We start from the raw sequence: 13,541 nt of genomic DNA, 5'->3' as shown, positions 1-13,541 counted from the left end.
GTGTGTCAAGAACTGCAACGCTGCTGGGTTTTACACGCTTAACAGTTTTCCATGTGTAACGGGAATGATCCACCACCCAAAGGACATTCAGCCAACTTAACACAACTGTGGGAAGCGTGTGCCAGCATCCCTGTGGAACGTTTTCAACACCTTGTAGAGTCAACATGGGCCAGCATCCCTGTGGAACGCTTTCAACACCTTGTAGAGTCCCTGACCTGACAAATTGAGGCTGTTCTGAGGACAAAAGGGGGTTTGCAACTCCATATTAGAAAGGTGTTCCTAATGTTTTGTCCACTCAGTGTAGGTAGTGCACTACCTTCTGAACAGGACCCATTGAGCTTTGGTCAAAGTAGTGCACTACCTTCTGAACAGGACCCATTAAGCTCTGGTCAAAGTAGTGCACTACCTTTTGAACTGAAGCCTATTGGCCCTGGTCAAAAGTAGTGTACTAAATAGGGAACGAGGTACCATTTGGGATGCAGAGGGAGTGTACTAAATAGGGAACGAGGTACCATTTGGGATGCAGAGGGAGTGTACTAAATAGGGAACGAGGTACCATTTGGGATGCAGAGGGAGTGTACTAAATAGGGAACGAGGTACCATTTGGGATGCAGAGGGAGTGTACTAAATAGGTAATAGTCAGGGGGCTACAGGAGGGGATAGAGGGATTGTTTAGAGTAGGATGGTTGAGGGATTGTTTAGAGTAGGATGGTAGAGGGATTGTTTAGAGTAGGATGGTAGAGGGATTGTTTAAAGTAGGATGGTAGAGGGATTGTTTAGAGTAGGATGGTAGAGGGATTGTTTAGAGTAGGATGGTAGAGGGATTGTTTAAAGTAGGATGGTAGAGGGATTGTTTAGAGTAGGATGGTAGAGGGATTGTTTAGAGTAGGATGTAGAGGGATTGTTTAAAGTAGGATGGTAGAGGGATTGTTTAGAGTAGGATGGTAGAGGGATTGTTTAGAGTAGGATGGTAGAGGGATTGTTTAGAGTAGGATGGTAGAGGGATTGTTTAGAGTAGGATGGTAGAGTGATTGTTTAGAGTAGGATGGTAGAGGGATTGTTTAGAGTAGGATGGTAGAGGGATTGTTTAGAGTAGGATGGTAGAGGGATTGTTTAAAGTAGGATGGTAGAGGGATTGTTTAGAGTAGGATGGTAGAGGGATTGTTTAGAGTAGGATGGTAGAGGGATTGTTTAGAGTAGGATGGTAGAGGGATTGTTTAGAGTAGGATGGTAGAGGGATTGTTTAGAGTAGGATGGTAGAGGGATTGTTTAGAGTAGGATGGTAGAGGGATTGTTTAGAGTAGGATGGTAGAGGGATTGTTTAGAGTAGGATGGTAGAGGGATTGTTTAGAGTAGGATGGTAGAGGGATTGTTTAGAGTAGGATGGTAGAGTGATTGTTTAGAGTAGGATGGTAGAGGGATTGTTTAAAGTAGGATGGTAGAGGGATTGTTTAAAGTAGGATGGTAGAGTGATTGTTTAGAGTAGGATGGTAGAGGGATTGTTTAGAGTAGGATGGTAGAGTGATTGTTTAGAGTAGGATGGTAGAGGGATTGTTTAGAGTAGGATGGTAGAGGGCAGTGTAATCAAGGTGAGATTGATTAAAAGTGCCTTCAGAAAGTATGTATACCCCTTTTTGTTGTGTTACAGCCTGAATTCAAATTATTTTTATTTTTTTTAAATCTCACTCATCTAAACGCAATATCATATAATGACAAAGTGAAAATAGGTTTTTAGAAATGTTTGCACATTTATTTAAAATTAAATACAGGAATATTTCATTTGCGTAAGTATGTACACTCCTGAGTCAGTACATGTTAGTTAGAATAACCTCTGGCAGCGATTACAGCTGTGAGTCTTTCTGGGTACGAGCTTTGCACACCTGGACTGTACAATAAATGTTGCATATTATTATGTTTTAAATTCTTCAAGCTCTGTCAAGTTGGTTGTTGATCATTGCTAGACTGCCATTTTAAAGTCTTGCCATAGATTTTCAGGCCAATTTAAGTATGTAACTAGGCCATGCAGGAACATTCAATGTCGTCTTGGTAAACAACTCCAGTGTATATTTGGCTTTATGTTCTAGGTTATTGTCCTGCTGAAAGGGGAATTTGTCTTCCAGTGCCTGTTGGAAAGCCTGTGCTTAGCTCTATCTGTCACGCTCTGACCTTAGATCTCTAGTTTCTTTATATTTTGGTTAGGTCAAGGTGTGACGAGGGTGGGTATGCTAGTTTTTGTATTGTCTAGGTTTTTTTTGTATGTCTAGGGGTTTTGTAGGTCTAGGTATTTGTATGTCTATGGTGGCCTGATATGGTTCCCAAACAGAGGCAGCTGTTAATTGTTGTCTCTGATTGGGGATCATATTTAGGTAGCCATTTTCCCTTTTGTGTTCGTGGGTTCTTGTTCTATGTTTAGCTGCCTGTCTGCACTATTCGTATAGCTTCACGTTTCGTTCGTTGTTCTTTATTGTTTTTGTTTAAGTGAGTTTCTCTTTATTAAAAGTATGTGGAAATCTATGCACGCTGCGCCTTAGTCTCCTTCGTATAACGCTGTCCCAACCACTAAACTTTGCAACTGTTTTACAGTCACCATTGGCCTCATGGTGAAATCCCTGAGCGGTTTCCTTCCTCTCCGGCAACCGAGTTAGGAAGGACGTCTGTATCTTTGTAGTGACTGGGTGTATTGATACACCATCCAAAGTGTAATGAATAACTTACCATGCTCAAAGGGATATTCAATGTCTGCTTTTTTTAAATCCATCTACCAATAGGTGCCCTTCTTTGAGAGGCAATGGAAAACCTCTTTGTTCACTGCTTGACTGAGGGACCTTACATATAATTAATTGTATGTGTGGGGTACAGCGATGAGCTAGGTCATAAAAAAAAAAGTTAAACACTTACTGCACATAGAGTCCATGCAGCTTATTATGTGACTTGTTAATTAAGCAACTTTTTTACCCCAGAACGTATTTAGGCTTGGCCAAACAAAGGGGATGAATACTGATTGACTCAAGACATTTCAGCTTTTCATTTCTAATTCATTTGTAAACATTTCAAAAAACATAAATCCACTTTGACATTATGGGGAATTGCGTGTAGGTCAGTGACACATCATTGACATCTCAATTTATTCCATTTTAAATTCAGGCTGTAACACAACAAAATGTATAAAAGTTCAAGGGGTGTGAATACTTTCTGAAGGCTCTGTATTTGTGTGTCTTGCCACATTGCAAGACAGAACAGCACAAACAGATCTGGGATCAGGCTAATAAACAGTTCTGGGACCAGGCTAATAAACAGTTATGGGACCAGGCTAATAAACAGATATGGGACCAGGCTAATAAACAGATCTGGGACCAGGCTAATAAACCGTTCTGGGACCAGGCTAATAAACCGTTCTGGGACCAGGCTAATAAACAGTTCTGGGACCAGGCTAATAAACAGTTCTGGGACCAGGCTAATAAACAGTTCTGGGACCAGGCTAATAAACAGTTCTGGGACCAGGCTAATAAACAGTTCTGGGACCAGGCTAATAAACAGTTCTGGGACCAGGCTAATAAACAGTTCTGGGACCAGGCTAATAAACCGTTCTGGGACCAGGCTAATAAACAGTTATGGGATCAGGCTAATAAACAGATATGGGACCAGGCTAATAAACAGTTCTGGGACCAGGCTAATAAACAGTTCTGGGACCAGGCTAATAAACCGTTCTGGGACCAGGCTAATAAACAGATCTGGGACCAGGCTAATAAACAAACACTCCAAGGGACATTTTCATCTATATAGAGGAATTTCAACTATTAGCCCTTCATAACACCATGCAGCATCACATCTAACACAAAGCAAAGAAGAGTCCTAGGCTGCATCCCAAACAGCACCCTATTTCCTATGTACTGCACTACTTTTGACCAAAGCCCTATGGGCCTTGCTACCACTACTTCTCATTCTTGGCCGATGCAAGCAAGCAATCGTTCAATATTATTAGAGCCATTGCTGCTGATGATGACAAATATAATAGCCACACATCTACAAAAAGATGTGATTACTAAGACCTGTAGCATTGCGTTGTACTAGAAAATGTTGCTCTTCTCAATGTAGCATTGCTTGAGGAACCTGCCAAGGCTCTGTCACCCTTAGCTTTTTCCTGTCCCCTTAGCCTACATCTAGGGCCCAGATGTTCCTGGTCCTTCCAGCGACATCCATCACATCCTGTCTCACTGTTCAGGTCAGATCATTGACCACATGTGTCCTCTTAAACCACAGTAATTGTCTGTTAAGATCAAACTGAAGTGAAGGGGGAATTCAGCTACTACTGAAGCTTGTTTCTCAACTTCAACTTTCACTGTCGTTGCTGAATTTCCTCTTCACTTCAGTTTGCTCCTCAATTGTTGGACCTTGGTCGGAGAATGAGGTAGTGGCAGTGCTCCCCTCCCTTTGTTTGTTTAGATCACTCACCAGTTGCATCCTCGTAAACCACAGTGACTGTCTTCCACTTGTAGTACTGTACGATGTCCAGTATGGCTCTGCTGATGGAGGCATACTCTGGGTACAGGTTGATGTAGAAGCTGTCCTTGTTGTCCACAGAGGGGTGTTTCCACCGGGTCTGGATATGAGGTACCTTAGGAGGGACATAAATACAATGTTTATTTTTCATCAATATGTTAAGTGATGTTATGTTAAGTGATCATTTGTTATGTGAGGAACACAAATGCAATGTTTTTATTTATTTTACTCGAGAATCGCATTAGAAACAAGCTTAAAGCTTTCATGTGTTCTCCCCTGGGAATTCTTTGTACTTTTAAATGGTTTTAAACAGGTACAAATTGTTTTTACCCAAAAAAAATCAATCAGTCAATCAATCAACCAATCAATTTTAAACAATATGATGTTATGTGATTGTGTGCTATGTTATGTTGTGTGATATGTTATGTGATGGTGTGTTATGTTGTGTTGTGTGATATGTTATGTGATGGTGTGTTATGTTGTGTGATATGTTATGTGATGGTGTGTTATGTTATGTGATATGTTATGTGATGTTATGCTGTGTTGTGTGATATGTTATGTGATGGTGTGTTATGTTGTGTTGTGTGATATGTTAGGTGATGGTGTGTTATGTTGTGTTGTGTGATATGTTATGTGATGGTGTGTTATGTTGTGTGATATGTTATGTGATGGTGTGTTATGTTATGTGATATGTTATGTGATGTTATGCTGTGTTGTGTGATATGTTACGTGATGGTGTGTTATGTTGTGTGATATGTTATGTGATGTTATGCTGTGTTGTGTGATATGTTATGTGATGGTGTGTTATGTTATGTTATGTTGTGTGATATGTTATGTGATGGTGTGTTATGTTGTGTTGTGTGATATGTTATGTGATGGTGTGTTATGTTGTGTTGTGTGATATGTTATGTGATGGTGTGTTGTGTGATATGTTATGTGATGGTGTGTTATGTTGTGTTGTGTGATATGTTATGTGATGGTGTGTTATGTTGTGTTGTGTGATATGTTATGTGATGGTGTGTTATGTTGTGTGATATGTTATGTGATGGTGTGTTATGTTGTGTTGTGTGATATGTTATGTGATGGTGTGTTATGTTGTGTTGTGTGATATGTTATGTGATGGTGTGTTATGTTGTGTTGTGTGATATGTTATGTGATGGTGTGTTATGTTGTGTTGTGTGATATGTTATGTGATGGTGTGCTATGTTATGTTGTGTGATATGTTACGTGATGGTGTGTTATGTTGTGTTGTGTGATATGTTACGTGATGGTGTGTTATGTTGTGTTGTGTGATATGTTATGTGATGGTGTGTTATGTTGTGTTGTGTGATATGTTATGTGATGGTGTGTTATGTTGTGTTGTGTGATATGTTATGTGATGTTGTGTTGTGTGATATGTTATGTGATGGTGTGTTATGTTGTGTTGTGTGATATGTTATGTGATGGTGTGTTATGTTGTGTTGTGTGATATGTTGTGTGATGGTGTGTTATGTTGTGTGATATGTTATGTGATGGTGTGTTATGTTATGTGATATGTTATGTGATGTTATGTTGTGTTGTGTGATATGTTATGTGATGGTGTGTTATGTTATGTTATGTTGTGTGATATGTTATTGGGACGTTAAGTTGCGGTGGTTCCTTCTTTAAAAGTTGCATCATACTGCATTACACTTTGCAGGCTGCTGCAGCATTCTGTGGCACGTTATATTTTTGTCAGCCATTTCTTCTGTTAAGTTGCTAGTTGCTAGTTTGACCACCAGAGGGCATTTTTGACAAGCATTTGATAGTCTTCCGTATTGGCATTAACAGAGAATTTAAAACCTTTTTTGTAATGACATAGTATAATGGGATTGATTTTAAGAAATTTGGCTTCATTAATTTGATTAATATTATGGTGTTTCTATTCAGAGAAAAAATGAAAAACGAAACCCTCAGGGTTTCCGTTAGGATGGAAAAGTAAATATGGCGCTGTACAACGGGAGGAAGGAGTAGGCTGTCCTTGTAAATAAGAATTTGTTCTTAACTGACTTGCCTAGTTAAATAAAGGTTACACTAAGAGCATATCATTTCTGCACTCTAATATTCTAATTCTTGTTTAACCAATACTCAAATGGTGATTAAGTGAAAATAAAAATCTTATTGATTTATCAAGACCAGTCCCCATGCTTACCTCAGAGCAGCATGAAACGATGCTAAAATAGTTATGGGCTTTTGGTTCTAACTTCAATATGCTCTTTAAATAAATAAGACCTACACCATTTTGACCAGCACATTACTCAACACCAGTGAGACTCATTTCGCCTATGGTAGGCCTACAGTATATAGCGAAAAAAAATACAAATTCAATGACGTGACTCTCCACCAATAATTACATTAAGAGGATTGGTGGACTCTATATTAATATCTAAGGGGCATTTTCCTTACATTTAGAGGATTAGAGGTGTAACGGCTCTCGTCGAAAGGAGTGGACCAAAGCGCAGCGTGGAAAGTGTTCATGATTTTTATTTTCAAAAAACACTCAAACAAAATAACCAAAGTGAAAACGAAAACACACAGTTCTGTCAGGTACAGACATTAAACAGAAAACAAGATCCCACAAAACCCAAAAGGAAAATTACAACTTGTGATCCCCAATCAGAGACAACGATACACTCTGATTGGGAACCACACACGGCCAAAAACAAAGATGTAGAAAACAGACTTTCCCACCCGAGTCACACCCTGACCTAACCAAAAAGATAATTAAAAGGATCTCCCCCCCAAAGGTGCGGACTCCGGCCGCAAACCTGAACCTATAGGGGAGGGTCCGGATGGGCATCTACTCTCGGTGGGGGCTCCGGTGTGGGACGCAGACCCCGCTCCGCTTGAGGCTCCCCCCACTTCGGTGGCACCTCTGGTGCAGGGATCTTCGCCGGGACCTCCGGACCGGGGACCGTCGCTGGAGGCTCCAGACCAGGGACCGTTGCTTGAGGCTCCGGACCGCGGATCATCACTGGAGGCTTCGGGCCATGTATCATCACTGGAGGCTTCGGGCCATGAATCATCACTGGAGGTGTCGAGCCATGGATCATCACTGGAGGCTTCGGGCCATGGATCGTCACTGGAGGCTTCGTACGTGGAGCCGGAACAGGTCTCACCGGACTGAGGAGACGTACTGGCAGCCTGGTACGTGGAGCTGCCACAACGCGTCCTGGCTGGATACCCACTTTAGCTCGGTGAGTGTGGAGAGCTGGCACAGGATGTACTGGGCTATGAAGACGCACTGGAGGCATAGTGCGTAGAGCCTGCGCAGGATATACTGGGCCGTGGAGGCGCACTGGAGGTCTGAAGCGTAGAGCTGGCACAACGCGTTCTGGCTGAATACCCACTGTAGCACGGCAAGTGCGGGGAGCTGGAACAGGCCGCGCTGGGTTGTGCTGGCGAACTGTTGATACCGTGCGTAGAGCTGGCGCAGGATATCCTGGGTCGAAGAGACGCACCGGAGACCAGGAGTGCTGAGACGGCACAATCCATCTTGGCTGAATGCCCACTCTAGCACGGCAACTGCGAGGAGCTGGAACAGAGCGCACCGGGCTGTGAATGCGCACTGGAGACACCGTGCGCATCACAGCATAACACGGTGCCTGACCAGTCACACGGGAGTTGGCTCAAACCCTGACTCCGCCAATCTCCCTGTGCCCCCCCCCCCCAAAAAAAGCTGTCACTCGGGCTTCCATCGTTGTCTTAACTCCTCGTATTGTCGCCGTTCCTCAATCGCTACCTCCGCCTGCTTCCATGGCAGGGTCTTGTCTCCTGCCATTACCTCCTTCCAGGTCCAGGATGTCCTCCACTCTCTTCTCTCCCGGGCCCAGGATCCCTGCTCCTCCCGGCCACGCTGCTTGGTCCTTTGGTGGTGGGATCTTCTGTAACGGCTTTCGTGTGGACCAAAGCGCAGCACACTCAAACAAAATAACCAAAGTGAAAACGAAAGCGCACAGTTCTGTCAGGTACAGACATTAAACAGAAAACAAGATCCCACAAAACCCAAAAGGAAAATGACAACTTATACAGTGGGGCAAGAAAGTATTTAGTCAGCCACCAATTGTGCAAGTTCTCCCACTTACAAATACGAGAGAGGCCTGTAATTTTCATCATAGGTACACTTCAACTATGACAGACAAAATGAGAAAAAAAATCCAGAAAATCACATTGTAGGATTTTTTATGAATTTATTTGCAGATTATGGTGGAAAATAAGTATTTTGCCCCACTGTATGTGATCCCCAATCAGAGACAACGATAGACAGCTGCCTCTGACTGGGAACCACACACACACACACACAGCCAAAAACAAAGAAATAGAAAACATAGACTTTCCCACCCGAGTCACACCCTGACCTAACATAGAGAATAATGAAGATCTCTAAGGTCAGGGCATGACAAGAGGACTCTATATTAATATCTAAGGGGCATTTTCTGTTAGGATCTGTGAGAATATCTGGGAATATTTAAGGGGCTTTTATGTCATTCTAAATTAATTAATAATAATAATCACTTTGTTTAAAAAGTAATGATATTTTGGAGATTCAGTTTTCATTTAACCTAGAGTGAGTGAGAAAAAGGCAATTCTTGAACATGGGGTGAGACTAATTTGTAAATAAATCCCGTTTGTTATGAAGCCAGTTTGTTAGTTTGTCGACTGGTGTATGTTTTTTCCATCTGTTGGTGTGCAACACTTACACAACAAGTTAGCTATATTTTCAGCACCAGACACTGTTCCCCTCCTATTGATGGCGCTGTGGTTGCCGTCAGTAGTTTTTTAAATGTAACCTTTATTTAACTAGGCAAGTCAGGTAAGAACAAACTCTTATTTACAATGACGGCCTACCCCGGCCAAACCCGGATGACGCTGGGCCAATTGTGCGCCGCCCTATGGCACTCCCAATCACGGTCGGATGTGATGCAGCCTGGATTCGAACCAGGGACTGTAGTAAAGGCTCTTGCACCGAGATGACGCGCACACATGGCCCCTATTCCCACTGATTGATTGTATTTGCATATATGTGCCCTTTGGTTTCCATTGGGCGGTTGATTATTGTTACCGTGTCCGTTGGTGCGTGTGAGTACCTGTATGTTTTGGGTTTCTACCCTGTGTTTTGATTGGTCTTCGTGCCCGTGCCTTTACACGGCACGCCTTAATTTTGGTGAAATAAAAACAAACTATTTCGCATTCCTGCGCCTACTGCCCGAATCATTTATGCCAATGTAACCTATATACAGTTTAAGTCTGAAGTTTACATACACTTAGGTTGGAGTCATTAAAACTCCTTTTTCAACCACTCCACAAATTTCTTGTTAACAAACTATAGTTTTGGCAAGTCAGTTAGGACATCTACTTTGTGCATGACACAAGTCATTTTTCCAACAATTGTTTACGGACAGATTAATTGACTGTGACTTAAAACAGCTTGGCCATTTCCAGAAAATTATGTTATGGCTTTAGAGGCTTCTGATAGGCTAATTGACATAATTTGAGTCAATTGGAGGTGTACCTGTGGATGTATTTCAAGGCCTACCTTCAAAATCAGTGCCACTTTGCTTGACATCATGGGAAAATCAAAATAAATAAGCCAAGACCTCAGAAAAATAATTGTAGACCCCCAGAAGTCTGGTTAATTCTTGGTAGCAATTTCCAAATGCCTGAAGGTACCACGTTCATCTGTACAAACAATAGTATGCAATTATAAACACCATGGGACCACGCAGCCATCATACCGCTCAGGAAGGAGACGCCTTCTGTCTCCTAGAGATGAACGTACATTTGTGCGAAAAGTGCAAATCAATCCCAGATCAACAGCAAAGGACCTTGTGAAAATGCTGGAGGAAACAGGTACAAAAGTATCTATATCCACAGTAAAACGAGTCCTATATCGACATAACCTGAAAGGCCGCTCAGCAAGGAAGAAGCCACTGCTCCAAAACCGCAATAAAACAGCCAGACTACGGTTTGCAACAGCACATGGGGACAAAGATCATACTTTTTGGAGAAATGTCCTCAGGTCTGATGAATCAAAAATAGAACTGTTTGGCCATAATGACCATCATTATGTTAGGAGGAAAGAGGGAGAGGCTTGCAAAACGAAGAACACCATCCCAACCATGAAGCACGGGGTTGGCAGAATCATATTGTGGGGGTGCTTTGCTGCAGGAGGGATTGGTGCACTTCACAAAATAGATGTCATCATGAGAAAGGAAAATTATGTGGATATACTGAAGAAACATCTCAAGGCATCAGTCAGGGAGTTAAAGCTTGGTCGCAAATGGGTCTTCCAAATGAACAATGACCCCAAGCATACTTCCAAAGTTGTGGCAAAATGGCTTAAGGACAACAAAGTCAAGCTATTGGAGTGGCCATCACAAAGCCCTGACCTCAATCCCAAAGAAAATTTGTGGGCAGAACTGAAAAAGCATGTGTGAGCAAGGAGGCCTACAAACCTGACTCAGTTACACCAGCTCTGTCAGGAGGAATGGGCCAGAATTCACCCAACTTATTGTGGGAAGCTTGTGGAAGGCTACCCAAAACATTTTACCCAGGTTAAGCAAATTAAAGATAATGCTACAAAATACTAATTGAGTGTATCCTGACCCCTCCTGTCTCAGCCTCCAATATTTATGCTGCAGTAGTTTATGTGTCGGGGGGCTAGGGTCAGTTTGTTATATCTGGAGTACTTCTCCTGTCTTATCCGGTGTCCTGTGTGAATTTAAGTATGCTCTCTATAATTCTCTCTTTCTTTCTCTCTCTCTCGGAGGACCTGAGCCCTAGGACCATGCCTCAGGACTACCTGGCATGATGACTCCTTGCTGTCCCCAGTCCACCTGGCCGTGCTGCTGCTCCAGTTTCAACTGTCTGCTGCCTGTGATTATTATTATTTGACCCTGCTGGTCATTTATGAACATTTGAACATCTTGGCCATGGTCTGTTATAATCTCCACCCGGCACAGCCAGAAGAGGACTGGCCACCCCACATAGCCTGGTTCCTCTCTAGGTTTCTTCCCAGGTTTTGGCCTTTCTAGGGAGTTTTACCTAGCCACCGTGCTTCTACACCCGCATTGCTTGCTGGTTGGGGGTTTAGGCTGGGTTTCTGTACAGCACTTTGAGATATCAGCTGATGTACGAAGGGCTATATACAGTGCCTTGCGAAAGTATTCGACCCCCTTGAACTTTGCGACCTTTTGCCACATTTCAGGCTTCAAACATAAAGATATAAAACTGTATTTTTTTGTGAAGAATCAACAACAAGTGGGACACAATCATGAAGTGGAACGACATTTATTGGATATTTCAAACTTTTTTAACAAATCAAAAACTGAAAAATTGGGCGTGCAAAATTATTCAGCCCCCTTAAGTTAATACTTTGTAGCGCCACCTTTTGCTGCGATTACAGCTGTAAGTCGCTTGGGGTATGTCTCTATCAGTTTTGCACATCGAGAGACTGACATTTTTTCCCATTCCTCCTTGCAAAACAGCTCGAGCTCAGTGAGGTTGGATGGAGAGCATTTGTGAACAGCAGTTTTCAGTTCTTTCCACAGATTCTCGATTGGATTCAGGTCTGGACTTTGACTTGGCCATTCTAACACCTGGATATGTTTATTTTTGAACCATTCCATTGTAGATTTTGCTTTATGTTTTGGATCATTGTCTCGTTGGAAGACAAATCTCCGTCCCAGTCTCAGGTCTTTTGCAGACTCCATCAGGTTTTCTTCCAGAATGGTCCTGTATTTGGCTCCATCCATCTTCCCATCAATTTGAACCATCTTCCCTGTCCCTGCTGAAGAAAAGCAGGCCCAAACCATGATGCTGCCACCACCATGTTTGACAGTGGGGATGGTGTGTTCAGCTGTGTTGCTTTTACGCCAAACATAACGTTTTGCATTGTTGCCAAAAAGTTCAATTTTGGTTTCATCTGACCAGAGCACCTTCTTCCACATGTTTGGTGTGTCTCCCAGGTGGCTTGTGGCAAACTTTAAACAACATTTTTTATGGATATCTTTAAGAAATGGCTTTCTTCTTGCCACTCTTCCATAAAGGCCAGATTTGTGCAATATACGACTGATTGTTGTCCTATGGACAGAGTCTCCCACCTCAGCTGTAGCTCTCTGCAGTTCATCCAGAGTGATCATGGGCCTCTTGGCTGCATCTCTGATCAGTCTTCTCCTTGTATGAGCTGAAAGTTTAGAGGGACGGCCAGGTCTTGGTAGATTTGCAGTGGTCTGATACTCCTACCATTTCAATATTATCGCTTGCACAGTGCTCCTTGGGATGTTTAAAGCTTGGGAAATCTTTTTGTATCCAAATCCGGCTTTAAACTTCTTCACAACAGTATCTCGGACCTGCCTGGTGTGTTCCTTGTTCTTCATGATGCTCTCTGCGCTTTTAACGGACCTCTGAGACTATCACAGTGCAGGTGCATTGATACGGAGACTTGATTACACACAGGTGGATTGTATTTATCATCATTAGTCATTTAGGTCAACATTGGATCATTCAGAGATCCTCACTGAACTTCTGGAGAGAGTTTGCTGCACTGAAAGTAAAGGGGCTGAATAATTTTGCACGCCCAATTTTTCAGTTTTTGATTTGTTAAAAAAGTTTGAAATATCCAATAAATGTCGTTCCACTTCATGATTGTGTCCCACTTGTTGTTGATTCTTCACAAAAAATACAGTTTTATATCTTTATGTTTGAAGCCTGAAATGTGGCAAAAGGTCGCAAAGTTCAAGGGGGCCGAATACTTTCGCAAGGCACTGTAAACTCCTGATGCAATGGGAATGTGATGAAAGCTTAAATAAATCATTCTCTACTATTATTCTGACATTTCACATTCTTAAAGAAAAGTGGTGATCCTAACTGACCTAAGACAAGGAATTTGTACCAGGATTAAATGTCAGGAATTGTGAAAAACTGAGTTTAAATTTATTTGGCTAAGGTGGTGATAAGAGAATTATGTTCTCCAGGTACATCACCCAATTTAATTATATTACTCTCAGTCTGCAAACCAGAAT

General features: G+C 42.2%; 1 protein-coding gene across 1 annotated transcript in view; it reads right to left on the bottom strand.

Annotated features, from left to right (window-relative positions):
* The window catches only part of LOC110508097 (glutamate receptor ionotropic, kainate 1), a 121,274-nt gene that overhangs the window by 55,376 nt on the left and 52,357 nt on the right, over window positions 1-13,541 (bottom strand). Inside the window, exon 4 of the mRNA XM_036965396.1 lies at window positions 4,453-4,615. Within this exon, the coding sequence (XP_036821291.1) occupies window positions 4,453-4,615 (163 nt within the window). The remainder of the gene's footprint in view (window positions 1-4,452; window positions 4,616-13,541) is intronic.

This window comes from Oncorhynchus mykiss, chromosome 27 (assembly GCF_013265735.2).
Source record: "Oncorhynchus mykiss isolate Arlee chromosome 27, USDA_OmykA_1.1, whole genome shotgun sequence".
NCBI classification, from domain to species: Eukaryota; Metazoa; Chordata; class Actinopteri; order Salmoniformes; family Salmonidae; genus Oncorhynchus; species Oncorhynchus mykiss.
The sequence above is the reverse complement of the archived record's forward strand: the minus strand, read 5'-3'. Positions and strand labels throughout refer to the sequence as shown.